The 15,866-nt window shown below is 43.0% G+C and overlaps 1 protein-coding gene across 1 annotated transcript in view; it reads right to left on the bottom strand.

Moving 5' to 3' along the window:
• Nucleotides 1–4,179: 4,179 nt before the first annotated feature.
• Nucleotides 4,180–15,866, bottom strand: part of CAD (carbamoyl-phosphate synthetase 2, aspartate transcarbamylase, and dihydroorotase) — a 44,816-nt gene continuing 33,129 nt past the window's right edge. The window contains exons 28-44 of the mRNA XM_032215867.1: nucleotides 14,459–14,625; nucleotides 13,313–13,477; nucleotides 12,928–13,059; nucleotides 12,495–12,696; nucleotides 12,084–12,274; nucleotides 11,216–11,356; nucleotides 10,970–11,056; nucleotides 10,674–10,815; nucleotides 10,506–10,550; nucleotides 8,991–9,145; nucleotides 8,804–8,878; nucleotides 8,501–8,713; nucleotides 6,726–6,851; nucleotides 6,475–6,630; nucleotides 6,273–6,374; nucleotides 5,247–5,341; nucleotides 4,180–4,836 (exon numbers count right to left, since the gene is read on the bottom strand). Coding sequence (XP_032071758.1) covers nucleotides 4,734–4,836; nucleotides 5,247–5,341; nucleotides 6,273–6,374; nucleotides 6,475–6,630; nucleotides 6,726–6,851; nucleotides 8,501–8,713; nucleotides 8,804–8,878; nucleotides 8,991–9,145; nucleotides 10,506–10,550; nucleotides 10,674–10,815; nucleotides 10,970–11,056; nucleotides 11,216–11,356; nucleotides 12,084–12,274; nucleotides 12,495–12,696; nucleotides 12,928–13,059; nucleotides 13,313–13,477; nucleotides 14,459–14,625 — 2,297 coding nt within the window. The 3' untranslated portion in view covers nucleotides 4,180–4,733. The remainder of the gene's footprint in view (nucleotides 4,837–5,246; nucleotides 5,342–6,272; nucleotides 6,375–6,474; nucleotides 6,631–6,725; nucleotides 6,852–8,500; nucleotides 8,714–8,803; nucleotides 8,879–8,990; nucleotides 9,146–10,505; nucleotides 10,551–10,673; nucleotides 10,816–10,969; nucleotides 11,057–11,215; nucleotides 11,357–12,083; nucleotides 12,275–12,494; nucleotides 12,697–12,927; nucleotides 13,060–13,312; nucleotides 13,478–14,458; nucleotides 14,626–15,866) is intronic.

Here is a 15,866-nt window from a genome sequence, read left to right as displayed (position 1 = left end):
CTCAAGGCAACGAAAGATGACGTACAGCGTTCATGAAGCGCTTATTGGTAGAAAGAATCAAAGGGGCGGAGGGAAGAATATACACGCCTCACAATCTAATGAGTAGAACTACGAATAGAAGAGAGGATTCGTATATGGGAGCTTCACCGTAGAGATTCTCAGTCAACCAGGTCATGGTTGTTCCAAGGGTGCTTTTTTCAGGAAGCAACTGGACTTTCCTTTTTGTTTTGAAGACGTTTCGCTTCTCATCCAAGAAGCTTCTTCAGCTCTGACAGGATAGTGGAGAATGCAAGGATTTATATTCCTTGGAGACAGCTGGTCATTTGCATCCTGGATGAGAAGGGAAATGTCTTCAAAGAAAAAAAAACTCAAGAAAGTCCAATTGCCTCCTGAAAAAGTCTCTTTGAGGCAGCCGTGAACTGGATGATTGAGAAGCTGTACAGACTTTTAGCCGTACAATTTGGGTATATCTAAACACCCTTTGAATGATGTGGGAGTAGGAATGGATTTCCAGAGGAAAAATTGCAGACTACAGGAACCAGGAGCACCACTCTGGTGACCCTGAGGACACAGATAAGCCTCCAAGTGCTTCAACGACCCTAAAAGGATGCAAATTACCAGCTGCTGCAAGCAATTTAAACCCTTCTGTTCCCCACTATCCTGTCAAAGCTGAAGAAGTTTCTTGGATGATAAATGAAACGTTTTCAAAACAAAAAACAAGAAAGTCCAGTGCCTCCTGAAAAAGCACCTTTGGGACTTCACCGCAACCTTTCAAGCTGTCTTGTCACGAAGTTAGAAAAAAAATACAAAAGACACTTTAAACGCCCCAGGCTGTGCTGTAAACACCAGCTATTTTTGTATCCCTCACAAAAAATAAGTTGTTTGGATTTGCATGGGCTGATAGTGCAGAAAATCTCCTTGTTCTGTTTTAATGGTGAGCTCAGTGTAAGAAAGTTCTATGCTAGAAGAAATCATTCAAATAGACTGGCCTTCAATAGAGACAGAAAAGGCTTGGAATTTATGACGAAATTGTAAATTGGACACAATGACAAGATCAGTTGTCTCCTGTTCCCAAATGTAACATATGGCCTCCACTCATTAAGTTTTCTCCGTTTCCCATTTATAGACAATTTGCATTTTTGCCCTAAATACAGCTTCTTCTAAGGAATTAAAAATTTTCTCGCCAGAAATTAAGGCTCTTGAAACATTTTTAAAAATCTCGGTGACTTGGGATTCCAGTGGCAGAGATACTTTCTGCTATTCCTTTGAAATGACTTCACTTCTTCCCAGCAAGACTACATGCTCAGTGCAATACTGTCTGCTAGGTGAGAAGGCAGGCATCCAGCTTATTGGCTTAAGCTGATAAGTGTTTTTAAAAACACCAAAATATGACCAGAACTGTCCTTCATATGCACAGAGGTGTTAGATGTTTCCAGCTGACCCAAATATCTGGGTTCCCTCTCACTTGGTAAATTATTGATATGTTTTAAACTTTGCTTTGAAATTCAAAAGCACTTTTAGTACCTGGGTGTTTATAAAAGCAGGGAGTATAGAGATAGGTATATTCTAGGACAGCTATGCCTGAAGAAATGATGGGCCTGTGATGGCGAACCTAAGGCACGCATGCCAGAGGTGGCATGAGAGCCCTATCTGTGGGCATGTACACTGTTGCCAGCTGCTCTTCAGCTTCTGTCATGTGCATGCGCACTGGCCAGTTGCTCTCTTCCAGGTTATGGCATGCACATATGCACTGGCCAGCTGGTCTTCATGCAAACCCAGAAGAGAGGAACTGGCCAGTGCGCATGCGCATGACGGAACCAGGAAGAGCACCTTGCCGCTGCACACAAGTGCACCGGTCAGCTGTTCTCTTCCGGGTCCTGGGACTCTGGTGCGTTTGTTTCAGCACTCAGTGCCGAAAAGGTTAACCATCACTGCTATAGGTGATTAAACAGACAATGCTGCAGTAGAACAGTAAGATGTGAGTCCTCGCTCATACTACCTGTACTAACAGCTTGGAAGATGCAATTGCATGGAAGTGACAGAGAACTACTTGGTTCCTTTGTAGACTCCGATGAATCATGGAATACTCAGCCCAAGAGTACTAGCCTTAAGCAAAAGGCTTAGGATTTTTGACCAATTTGATCTAGTGGTTAAGGCACCAAGCTAGAAAATAGAAGTTTTAGTACTGGTTTGAGCATGCAAACCAGCTGGGTGACTTTGGGCAAATAAATAAAACAAATAAAATTCCTTGATAAATAATGGGAAATATTTTCCTATAAAAGCAGTCTTTCGCAATCTCAGTAACTATAAGATGGCTGAGGAATTCTGGGAGGTGAAGTCAACATCCTTAAAGGTTGCTTGTAGAAGAATTACATAATTCCTATTGCACTATTGCCATCATTAAATCTTCTTCTGAAACTCTTGATTTGTTTATGGATATAACTTAATGGAATATATGTAGCATATATTCAGTTGATGGGTTGTTCAGAAACAATGGAATAATATTCATTGCTCAGAAAGCTCATCTGAAATTAGTATTTTTTTCTAAATTAAACTATTTTGTTATTGAAAAATTTCAACTTTGATGCATCTTTTTAACTTTTCAAAAGAATCTTCATCATAATCTTATAGAAGTATTCGGATTTAGCATTGTATTTGTTGTGATTTAAATTGCCTAGTGTTACAATATTAAGTAAATTCTTGGAAATGTCTTTCCTAGCCAAACTAGCTATCTGGTTCTTGTTCCCAGCAGTCTTTCATCTAATTAACTCAGAGCAGGGACCCAAAAATTAAATATCTCCATTAGCATCCTGAGTCATTTGACTTCAGTATTCTTCTTTGCCTTGCCCTATGGATTGAAGGATGAGCCCCCAAGGTTTAGAACTTCCTTCCAAGATGGTTAAAATCTATGCTGATAGTTTTTGCTGTTTTCATGTAGTATCATGTATTCACAGTGGTAGGATTTGACCAGTGTAACGACTGGTTTGCTATGTGAGTGCTTTGCCAACACACGCCACTTTGCCCGCACATGTGCCAGACCCGCACTCTGCCCGCGCATTGTGCCTTAAAAAACTTACCTTCTACTGCAGCCCCAGTGCAAAACAGCTGAGGCACAGCAATCCGCTCTGCCGTGCCTATCAGGTAGGCTTCAGAAAAGGGAATATAGGTCAATATAGTGCAGGGGCAGGTGGGTGGGCCTAGCTGATCATTGGAGCAAACCGCTTCGCTCCCATCTGATAGTCAGAACTACCAGTTTGCCCAAAACAGTAGAATTCCACCCCTGTGTATTCATATATGTTAGCAGGATTGGATTATAATCAATAGACTTGATAAATCTTGAAAACTGTCACACCCTTGATACCTGTTCTTGCTTAAAATAGCCCACCTTATGAACCAGTGAGTTTTGCCAGCATTTTGTGTTTCCTTAGCACAGGAACTCAATGGGTAACTGTAGGTCAATTATTCTCTCTTAAACCAGTCTACCTACCCCATATAGTACAATGGTTATTGTGTGGAGAAAATAGAGGAGACCGTGCTTGTATACCACCAGTGGTGGGATTCCAATTTTTTTACTACCTGTTCTGTGGGCGTGGCTTGATGGGTGTGGCAGGGGAAGGATACTGCAAAATCCCCATTCCTATCCCACTCCTGGGGAAGGTTACTGCAAAATGCCCATTCCCTCCTCACCCCACTAACCTGCTTTCTGTGCAGGGCAACAGAAGAAGACCCAGCCACTTAGCTGGGACTCGGGAGGCAGTGAATTGATGGGGGTGGAGCTAAACAGAGGTGGTATTTGTCAGTTCTCTGAACTACTCAAAATTTCCACTACTGTTCGCCAGAACCGGCTGAATACTACCTCTGTATACCACCTTGAGTTACTCTTTGGAAAACAGCATATGACTGTATCTAACGAATCAATCAATAATGCTTTTTTTGTGTTTCTTGCATCAGTGAGTCATCAATTGTGATTCTTCTCTTTGTCTACTTATAAGGTAAGGCTATATCCTGTTTGCCCTTCAGGGATCCAACGTGCTGCTGTCCATCCAGCAATGCTTACCTACCTTTCTTAGCAAGGGTCTCTTGGGGTATGAAAGGGTTACCCTTCTCCTTTCATTGATTTGCAGTAGGACAGGTATTTCTTTTTGAATAGTTCCCCAAAATACAAGCAATCAGCACAGGTTGTATTCAATACTTTAATTTTTCTTTTTAAAAAATCCCAAAGGCGTCAGAGTTTGGTTCACAGATGAAAAGAATGCTCACATGATAGCCAAAACTGCTTCTCAGCTTTGGAAAAAAACAATTGTAGTGGTATTCTGCATAGCCACTGAAAAACACATAGCCCTCCCCCTCCCTTCACGTAACGGATAGGATCCAAATGAGAGGAGCAGCAATTTGGGAGAACTCGGACCGAACAAAAGTAGAACTAGAGAAGGAGGAATTGTATCAGACAAGCATCTCCCTAGCATAAATTCCAGAAACTGGACTGTGGAAGACAAGAACTGAAGAGAAAGAAAGAAGTAAGCTACCTTTCCTGAGCTCCTGATTTTTCCTCTGTCACTCCTGATGTCCTTGGCAGAAAGCCTGCCCCACCAAGAGTATTATTTGGTCTTTGGTAGCAAAGTGAGCATAAATCCAGTCAAATAGTATCAACTTGCATATGAGGTGAGACAGCTCATTGAGGGACCAAAATTTAATCCCTCTTCATGTCCAGTCTGGGCTGCAACAGACAAGGATCAGTACCGACCAAGCACGGTGGCCAAGAGTGCCATGCGAATATACATGCCATTCTCTGCTTGCCGGAAGTAGGCTGCACGGGGATCCGAGTCCACCTCCACACTAGAAAGAGATGCCAAGATAAGGATTATCACTCACCACCACCAAAATTACAGAAGCTTTCCCTCTCCTCCCATGCTAAGTCTCCTAAAAGAGACCACTGCTTTATTCAGTAAGAATGGTAGTTTGAACAAACAGAATTGCTTGTTTTTGATAGGACTTTCTAAACTCAGAGTTGTGATGTCCATAACAACCCAGGAGTTTTAACTTAACCAGAAGTAACGTTTTGTTCTACTTTTCAGATGGAGATAAATGTGAGCTGTTGCTTACCACTCCCCCAGCATCAAGGATTGAGCCTTTTGGGCATGCAGGCTGGGTGGGAAAACTCCTGGAAGAAAGTCTTACTCAAGTGTAGCATATTTTGTATTCTAGGAGAACTTAAATGAACTGAGGTAGGATTAGCTCCTTCGCACCTGATTTCATTGACACGGGGCATTGGATGCATCACCACCATCTTCTTTTTGGCCCGGGTCATGATATGCGGTGTCAGGATAAACTGCCCAAAACACTAGAGAGAAAAGACTTGAATGAATTCTTGATTGTTAGCAGCACTATCCCATGCTGTGGGAAACTGCCCATTTCTGCAATGCCAGTTTTCAGGTGGTTTCAAAATACTCAGCCCTTGTGTTGCTTCAAGTAGTCAGGATCCAGAAAATGAATTTAGCTCAAGATTCCACATTTTGAGCCCTTGGAAAACATGGATTCAACCCCACTGAAGTAAGGAGACCAAGCCCAGGATTTGCCAAACTGACATACAATTTTGTATGTTTCTCAAATAAAAAAATAAATTATGTCTGAAACACAGTAAACTGAACCAAATTAGCCTAGTGTGTTATGTGAATCAAACGTTTGTGTGTGTCCTTAGACAGAAAGCAAGGTATTTTTCTCAATAAAAGGGCAGTAACAGTTTTTCTTTCTCTTCTACTACAATATATTCAATCAAACCGATCAGTCCTAGAGGGGATCAACTCTGACTGCTCTTTAGAAGGCCAGACCCGGAAGATAAAACTCAAATACTTTGGCCACCTAATGGGAAGGAAGGACTCACTGGAGAAGAGCCTAATGCTGGGAAAGATTGAGGGCAAAAGAAGGGGACGACAGAGAAGGAGGTCGCTGGATGGAGTCACCGAAACAGTAGGCATGAGCTTAAATGAATTCCAGAGTATGATAGAGGACAGGAAGGCCTGGAGGAATGTTGTTCATGGGGTCGTGATGGGTTGGATATGACTTTGCAACTAACAACAAGAATATATTCTGATGGTGAGGGGAAACATAGCATCTTGCACTGCTGGTTGGGACAAGAGACATATACATATTGAGTTATTTTCCAAGGTTCAGAAAATAATTCTGGGAACCATTTAATTATAGCTTGTTCAAGAAATAATGTGTGGATCTAGCCTTTTGGCGTAAGGACAGTTCATCTGGGTGCTTTCACCTACCATCTCATATTCCTGGATTGAAGCAAAGCGCTCCTTCTGGATGCGAGTCATGTAAAGAACATCCGTGTCTGGTAAAGCCTCTTCAATGTTCTCAAACTCCTCCTGGGAAAGAAGAGCATAAGAAGGAAGCAGTCAACATCAAGATCCAAGCAATGGAAACAAGAACCCATGATGGTAAACTACCCCCCCTCCCCATCTTCACCTGCTTGATTCCCTTGGAGGCTACGAAGTGGAAGATATCAGAAGGCATGCGCAGGTTGGGTGGAGTGACGTAACGCAAGCTGACACGATACAAAGTCAGAAGGCGGGCAAGAGAGTGGACTGTGCGCCCGTGCTTCAGGTCTCCCACCATGGTGATCTGGAAAAGAATGAAGAAGGTCATGGGGTTTCCTGATCTGTGGAAAGTAAACATGCAGACAAAAGTATTGGAAATAAGCTCACAACTTTACTTACCGTCATGCCATTGACAGTACCCAACTCTTCACGGATGGTGAAGATGTCCAGCAGACCTTGAGTGGGGTGTTCTCCAACTCCATCACCTGCATTGATGACAGGTTTGCGGCAATGTTTGGCAGCCAGCTGGTATAAAATAGAAGGGGAAGAAGCCATTAAAGTGAGCATCTGACTCATTTCTTTATTCAGTTACTCCATAAACCCTTTGTGGCTTCCATGTAAATTGTTCTTAATCAGAAACCAGCAAATCTGCCTCAGTGATTCCCAAATATTTTCTTCTGGGAAACTAAACTCAAACCTCCTGTAATCATCTCCCCAAAGTTATAGATGGTGTTTGTTGTGCACTAGTACTGTTAGACCCAACCTCAGGTCTCCATATTTTGGTCATGCTATCTAAATTCCTACCCACATCCAGCTACATTCAGCAGGTCAAGCTTCTTTCTTTGCCAATATCATAAAATTTAATGATTTGGGTGAGACCATAGTCCATTGAGACCAAATAATTGATGCAGTTGGCACAACCACGTTTTCCTAATGACTATACGACTTGTATCAGACGAAAATCGATATTTAGCACAGTGCAGAGAAATAGAGAAATAGATCCCTGCAGCTCACAGATCAGATGATTTATTGGAAGCCGGAAAGTGAGATCAAGCAATACAGAGAAGTAAAAAAAAGAACATTTTCTACAGTTTTTGAGGCATCTTGTCAGGCGTACTTCCATTTAAAGCCCAAGAAAGAAAACCTCCAACTCCATGTTTGTAGAGAAGAGGTACTTTTACTGAGTTTGAAATGGAAATGAAACAAAAGCAAGATCTGAAGCAAAAGGCGCAAAGGTTACATATCGAAAGTATCCCCAAATCCCTCCCCCCAAGGACTCAGGCTGAATGTCCAATCCCTAACACATATGGTGTCATGTATGTTTTCGTCCATCTGGTATTCCAGGATGGTTGACCTTTGTTAGGAATATAATCTAACGGTTGGGTTGGCAATATATAAATCATGTAACAATGCTATACCAGTTTCTTTAAATCATACTGTAAATGTGATTGGGTGCTGTTTCCTCAATCGGCCACAAGAGGGAGCCAGAACGACTGTTAGCTCTTTGTTTGTTAGATGCTGGGCTGATCTGATCTGAGTGTTTTGGAAGCTGGCTGTTAGAAAGTGCCGTGAGCTATTGTAAATTTTGCAACTGCTAGCAAACTTTGAGTACCAGACTGTTTGTATGATACTGGACTATGTTATTTGGATTATCCCTTAACTGAAAGACATTGATGACTGACTGTCTTATCCGTGTATGACTTGGACTGTTTGATGGACTCTGATACCTCTATTTCCACAAAAGTAAAAGCCTATTTAAACTGCAGTGTCTCTGTATGCTGGTTTGTGTGTTCTCCAACACAACTCTCACAATGCTTCTCTGAACGCACTCGCTCTCCCAACAGGGAGTTTACCTAACAACCTTGACTGGGTATAAACAAGTCCATTCATCTGCAGCAATCCTCCCTTTTCGTTCACACAGGCCATTTCTCTCTAGCACACTTCCCCTCCTAAAAGCCAATCTTCCCCTTCCCGTTACTATGGCAGCCAATACAGCAAGCAAGCATCAAAGAGGCTGACAGACCTCTATCATGAAGGGGGGAAAAAAACCCAGGTGAGAAAGGGAAGGGGAGACAGGATTGCTAGTTTCTCTGAACCTGTATCATACTGTGAACATAACCCACCATCACTCCTTCATCATGCAACCTCTTCTTTACTCCCTTGCCCATCTTTACCTCCACTGCACCTGGCTGGGGATGCCTCAGAACAACGACATCAGCATAGCAGGTCATGGTCTGGACCGAGTCTGCCAGAGATTCTCCCTTTTGGCAGGATGAGGTGGCCTCGGAAAAGGGGAGCACAGAACCACCCAGACGGTACATGGCTGCAGAAAAGGAGCTGCTGGTACGCGTGCTTGCCTCGTAAAACATGGAGGCCATCACCTTCCCCTGTGCAAAAGTAGCTCTGGTTTAGTATTGCTGGTTTCCCCACCCTCCCCAAATCTCATTCCCATTGTCCCAATTCAATTTTTTCCTCACCTTGAGGATGTCAAGACTGCGCTCTTTTTGCACCAACATGCGCAGATTGTGTGCGATGTTAAACAAGTGAGACATCTGTACGAAAAACAGGAGCATGTTGTGGAGAAGCGGATTAGGAATTTGAGAACAGGAATTCCATGCCCACAGACACAGAATGTAGGAGGAGAAAAAGCTAGCATGAAAATACCTGTCCCTTTGTGAACTGCTTGACTGACAGTATATGTTGCCCCACAAGAGGATGGAGTAATGGTGAGGTTTGAGGATGTGGCAAACTCTGAAGAGATGCCTGTTTGGGTAATGGGCCAGCAAGGTATAATGGGCCATCCTGGACCATGGACAAGTCTGAAGGAATAAAGGAGGGGAAAAAATCATCACTTCAAGCAGAAGATGCAAAAGAAGATGTGTCTCTGTCTCTCTTTTGCCTTTTTCTTATCTCTACTGTTGGGGTTATTCCTCTAATTCTTTCCTTTTGTAATCTTACAAGCCTTCATTCTAAGCTCTTATCATTTACTGTATTTTTCAGAGTATAAGACACACCTTTCTCCCTCAAAAAAGAGGCTGAAAATCTGGGTGCATCTTATACACTGAATACAGCATTTTTTGCCTCCCAAAACCACGTCCCCTTCACCAAAATGGGCTTTCATAGCCTTTAGGAGGATTATAGAGTGCTTCTGGAGGCTGGGGAGGGCAGAAATGAGTGAAACATGGGCCGTTTTTTGCTCAATTTTGTCCCTAGCCCCAGGAGCACTCTATAAGCCTCCTAAAGGCTATGCATACCCTTTTTTTTTGACAAAAAATGTTTTGTCTGTTTTTGGGAAGTCTGCAGAGTGCAAAAACTTTTTTTTTTAATTTGCCTTTTCAAAATCTTGGTGCGTCTTATACTCCAATGTCTTATAATCCGAAAAATATGGTATTAGAATAACTAGGATAGAAAAGACTGTTTGCCTAAACCCTAGAGGGGACAGGTCTCCAGCCCAAAAAAAGGGAGAGGAAATTTGGAGGAAATTTTTCAGTAACAGGACAAACACCAGCAAAACAACTATTTAGAACCTGAACTTTTAAAAAGGCAAACCAAATGGTGCTTTGCCTATATTCAGATTAGGTTCAGATTAAGTTAACTGATGCCACAAGCAAAGTATAAGAAATAGTCAAGCCTGAAAATTTAATTTGAAAATTAAAATGTCAATTTTGAGATTTGATCATGGTGGCTAAACTATCTTTGTCAAATGAGATAGCAGACAGTGGGATATTTTTAATGGATTGGCTTCATATAAAGAGGAATAATGTTGTTTTAACCAGGCCAGGATTAAAAACATTGTTCCAAGTTTATAGAAGATTTCTAGTAATGGTTTTGAACTAGTTTGTCTCTCATTAGTTGATATGCAATGTTGCAGGTATAAAACATACCTTGCTATGTTATAATCAACATTAAAAAATATCAATGCCATTGGCCCTTAATACCTTGGCCTCCCTGCCTCAAAGAATCCCATCTGATATAAAATCCAAAGTGGAATCCCTTTCTGGTCTTGTTATCTATAGCAACGAATTTCCCCCCTCCTCATTTCTCCTTCAACAAACTTGGCCCATGGAGAAAGGCTGTAAGAGACTGAAATCTACATGGCCATAACTGAATGTAAACAAGAAGCTTTTTCCACAAGGCTACTTAGAATTAAAAAAAAACTGATTTAAAAAAAGAACTCACCTGGCTCAGGTGCTTTTTTGATAGCTCTTTCTCTGAGATCATCAGCTAGTCAAAGGAAGGGGACAAGAATTATGGACTAACAGAGACAGCTTGCCATGGCCCCAGCCCTCCCTCCCTAAACACCTGCCCCAGGAAGGAACCCATTCCAGGTACCCTTTCATCCATCACCTGGCAGCCCAGGATCTGAAGCACGATGGATGCGGGGGGCCAAGTAGAATCGTGCCTCTCCCACTGGAGGAGCTCGCCGAGGACTGGATGCCCGGCCACGAAAGATCTCTGTTTGCACGGTGGTATGAGGACGCTCAGGTGTCTGCAAGATGAGAGGAACTGAGCAACAAAACCTTAGGGAATAGTTTCCCTTTTCACTAACAGCATCCCCTAAATTTCCCACCTTTATCTATTTATCCATCTATTCCCAAGCATCCTCCGCCTTTGTGCCTTCTTAGTTGAGGTCCAGTACCTACCTTCAGGACCTCTTTGGTTGGTGCTGGGAGAGGTACTGAGCATGGCCACTTTCGCACATCCTGCCCGTAACCTGGGGATACGAGAACCTATACAACACAAAATGCTCACATCAGTCCTAAACCCTCTGGCATCAAAACTGCCATCAAAAAGAGGAGGTAGCCAAAAGGGCCACAGAGGATTCCTTTAGTCAGACAAAGGGAATATTTTTTTTTCTACATCCCTTCCTCAGCTGCTTTGTATTTTACCTGTCCGTCAATATAAGCCACTTCTCCACGGAGAATAACACGGCGTACAGTCCCCTTTACTCGCATCCCTTCAAAAGGAGTCCACCGGGATTTGCTGAAAGCTGTATGGGTTGGCACCAGCCACTCCTGCTCCAGATCCACCTGCCAGAAGATATAACAACTTAGAAAGAACAGCTGCTGGTACTGATGGTGAGAGGTCCATGCCATTGAGCAGGCAGTCATGGCTGTGTGGCCAAAGACAGCTTTCTAGCAATAGTTTTTTTCTGACAAAACAGAGCTAAGGCAAAGATGCCTTAAGTTTGGAAAGGGCTCTTAGATTCTCCCCTAAGACCAGAGGTGGGTTCCTACCAGTTCGCACCTATCCGGTAGAACCGGTTCGTCAAATCTACCGAACCGGTTAGAAGAGTTTCCACCAGTGGACCTGGAAAGCAGGCCACACCTACAGAAGAGGTTCCAAAAATTTTTGAAACCCACCACTGGTCCTTGGATATGATTATTCTACACTATCATGCTCATATTTATAAAACTCAGTGCCTCTGTGAAAGGTAAGGATGACTACTGCGTTTGTGGTGCAATCAGAACATTGCGTGTGTTGAAGTTGTTTTAACGCAAACCAAAGATGCCTTTTAAAAAACAAGTTTACATCATATTCTTATGCATGCCAGTGCTGTGTGTGAGGTAATTTAAGGTGGTTCTGACAAGTGTCGTCGGGATCTTCATATCCGGTCACATGGGCGGCAAGCCACTCCCATCCAGTCACATGGGTGGCAAGCCACTCCCACAAAGGAGGTCACACCCACAGAGTAGGTTCCAACAATTTTTGAAACCCACCACTGCCTAAGACCATTCTCCTGCAACAGCAGCCCACCTCAATGTATGTGTCTTCCTGCACAGGCAGTCCAAATATGCGCCGAGGATTATCATAGAGGCGCTTGACAATGTCTTCCACGGTCAGGCGCCCTTCAGAAACTGCTGTAAGCAACAGAGGCAGCATGGTCTCCAGACCCGGAAAGCCAGGGGGAGGTTCCTTTCCAAGCTTCTCCTCCAATGTGTGTGGAGCTGGAAGGAGAAAAGGAAAGATATGGCAAAAGGAAAAGGTTTCACACGGCAGCTGTGCCAACTGGGTATAACAGACAGGCTTGCTTTCCCTGCTTCTAGGCTCACACATTCTTCTAAACTCTCAGAAATAAGGGGATGGGGCTATCAACTGTTGAAAACCATTTTTGGGCATGTCCTGATGGTGAAGCTTTCCAGCAATCTAAACTGAAGCGACATTTACCATGGTCTGTAGCAAAGCAGTCAATGGTGTCCAGGTTGTCCCAAAGGGCCTCCATGTCTTCACGAGTGCCCAACATGGGGCGCACCTGGCCCCGGCCTTCCCCAATACGCCTCAGATCTTCCTGGCAGAGAAAGAGGTGATGGGGAGCCACCTCACAGGTCACCTCAATGCCCTTCTGCTTTGCGGCTTTGATGATCAGGATCTGTGAAGAGATGAAATGTTACCCCCGGAATTTTCATCTAGATTCATATCAAGGATTTTAATAAACATGCAGGAAGTCTTGCAAGTCATTTGCTCTCTAGTCATACCAGAGATTATACTCTATTTGGTTGGAAGAAGAAAAATCTTGAAGGCACTTCCTTGTTTTCTGTTCATGGCTCTTCCCTGAACATACACTCTTATCCTTTAAGCTTTTTCACAAAAAATTACTTACCTCTTCCTTGCGGGCCACATGACAGATGTGGACAGGACGCTGGTATAGCTGTGCCACCATCAAAATGGCTGCCACTGTCTGTTTCTCGGCATGTGCTACAATTGGAAGGTGCTTGGGCCACTTTTCAAAGTGCTGGAGTGGTTTGGAAAGATCAAAGAAAGATTTGAATACAGCAGGTAAATATGTGCTAATATAGGCCAGAGATTGCTTGAATGCCCTCTAATAGCCTACCCATTAAATTATTGAAATATTGGCAGATGGGATGGTAGAAATTCTATTTCAGGGATCCAGTTAAGGGAAGAGAATAAAATCTGCCACATCAACACAATTTTCCCTTTCTTGCTAAAGAAACAAAGCACCAGAGATAGAACAAAATAAAACCCACCTCCATCCAGAGAGAAACATTGTCCATCTTAAGGTCAGAGAAAGTGTCATTCAGGTACATCTTTAGACCAGCAGCAGCTCCAGCAACTGGCCCCAGGGAGCCAGCATTGTCAGATGAAGCTCCAACGTACAGTGCAAAATCACAGCGGGCTCCAGCCTCAGCTAACTAGAGGTGGGCAAGGATGGAAAAAGAAAAAGTCAGTCTCAACAGGTGTGACAAGTTTACTCTCCTTTTTAATATTTGCATTAGCTGCTCTTATAATACACCAAGTTGAGAATTGCCAGACTCAGAATATCTTAATACAATAATACAATAGCAGAGTTGGAAGGCACCTTGGAGGTCTTCTAGTCCAAACCCCTGCCTAGGCAGGAAACCCTATACCGTTTCAGACAGATGGCTATCCAATATCTTCTTAAAGACTTCCAGTGTTGGGGGCATTAACAACTTCTGAAGGCAAATTTTTCCACTGATTCCATTGAGTTCTAACTGTCAGGAAATTTCTCCTCAGTTCTAAGTTGCTTCTCTCCTTGATTAGTTTCCACTCATTGCTTCTTGTTCTACCCTCAGGTGCCTTGGAGAATAGTTTGACTCCCTCTTCTTTGTGGCAACCCCTGAGATATTGGAACACTGCTATCATGTCTATCATCTTCATCTTGACCAGAAGAGCATTCAATAAATACATACATAACAAAACACATAACAACAACAAAGCATTTGTCCAAGCAATGGCCAGACCATAATTTGAAAGGCTTGCTGAAAAATGCATTAAACATTTCCATCTTGAAGTTTGGTTAGTTTGAACATGACTACAGGTGAAGTTTCCTATATCATGGTAAAGACAACTTTCTTCTAGATGTTGTAGGCAACATGATTTTAATAATTAACTCCACTTGTAGCAATGAAATTATTTTCTTGACTGGTATTGTCTTTACATTTGATTACAAATTGAATTGGTAATATTCCACTAATTTAACAAAAAGAACATCAGACGTAGCAGCAATGTCCACACTGAACAATCTTTCCTAATTCAAAAGACCAGTAATAAAGGGCCAGTTTCTTCAGAAATCTTTTGCTAGTCTGGATACCGCTATCGAAAAGTTCTATCCTTCCCTTGCCCCCCTTAGTCATAATCTGGGCAGCCCTTACCTTCTGCACTAGGGCAAAAGAACTGGTATCAGTGATAGCAGGTGAAGTGTTTGGCATGGCACAAACCATCGTGATGCCGCCAGCTAGAGCAGCAGCTGTGCCAGATTTGAAGTCTTCTTTATGGGTGGCTCCTGGTTCTCTCAAGTGCACATGGATATCTATTAGACCTGAAGTAAGAGAAAGAGGAGAAATCAGTGGAGGAAAAGGACTATCCTTGTTTTTGATATCACAATGATATTATGCTCATAGTTGCAAACTCCATGTGGCCAGCCAGCAGAGCTGGCAGTAGAGTTGGACAGTGAGGAGTCTGGGGAGGAGCCAGTCCTGGAGGCTGGGAAAGGCTTGGATGATGGCTCTGCATCGGAGGTAGAGATGGGGCCAAGGCTGTCTGGCAGTTCTCAGCTGCCTTTGGAGCTAGATAGCAGTGAAGCAGAGGAACAGCTGGAGCCTGTTCCCAATGTGCGCATGCGCAGACCTGCCAGAAGAAAACAGCAGCTAAGAAATCAGGGTCGACTTGGCAATAAAGCCACAGGTGGACAGTGAATGGCCACTCCCTTAGGAAACAAAAGAGGAGCAAAAGGGGAGTGGGCTTTTGCAGGAAAGAATTCGTACATTAGTTCATTTCGGGAGTGTGAAGCTCTGTCCGTGAATCTCAAAGACTCTGTGCCAAGTATTTCCTTGCACAGCACTGTGTTTGAAAAATATTTACATGGCAGCTTTCCAAGCTAGAAAAGGTCGTGGCCATAAATTCACCTTTGAAAAACTGTTTACCAGGCCTTTGCTGAATGTGAATGAGAGGAATTCACATTCGTTTAATAAAAGGGGTTTTGTTGGGACCAGGAAACTGTTTCTTGCTTTTAGGGAAGCCTAGGTCAGAATAATGTGGCATCAGGACGGGCATCCAGCCAGTAAACGTGGAGCTCCATCCAGTTACCCCAACTCTACTCCGAATTAAGGGAATTATGGGATCATAAAAAGGGAGTGATATAATGCTCATAGGAAACTATGCAGATGAAAGATAGGCCTATTTCAGATCTCCTTTAACAGAAGATGGCAAGTCTGAGAATAAACTCCTTTACACAATAGAGCACAATAGCTATGTTCACAGGCAAATAATAATAAACCATGTTCCAGTTTAACATGCAATACGCTGGGTTACAGTAGTATACTGAATTAAAAAACAGTCCATCTCATTTTAGACAAATCTAGTCCATTGTACAAACCCAGGTATTTACTGCAGAACACTATAAATGTGAACCCAGAGGTGTCACCTTCATTAAGGCTCACTCCAGGAAAATGCATGTATAGGTCTGCTACTTGTACATCTCTACATACACAGTGTGAAAGCTGAAGTTTATGGGAAGTTTCTGTATCTCATGTCCACAGTGTAGATGTAACCAGCCCGAAG

The sequence above is a fragment of the Thamnophis elegans genome, chromosome 4, assembly GCF_009769535.1.
Source record: "Thamnophis elegans isolate rThaEle1 chromosome 4, rThaEle1.pri, whole genome shotgun sequence".
NCBI lineage: Eukaryota > Metazoa > Chordata > Lepidosauria > Squamata > Colubridae > Thamnophis > Thamnophis elegans.
The sequence above is the reverse complement of the archived record's forward strand: the minus strand, read 5'-3'. Positions and strand labels throughout refer to the sequence as shown.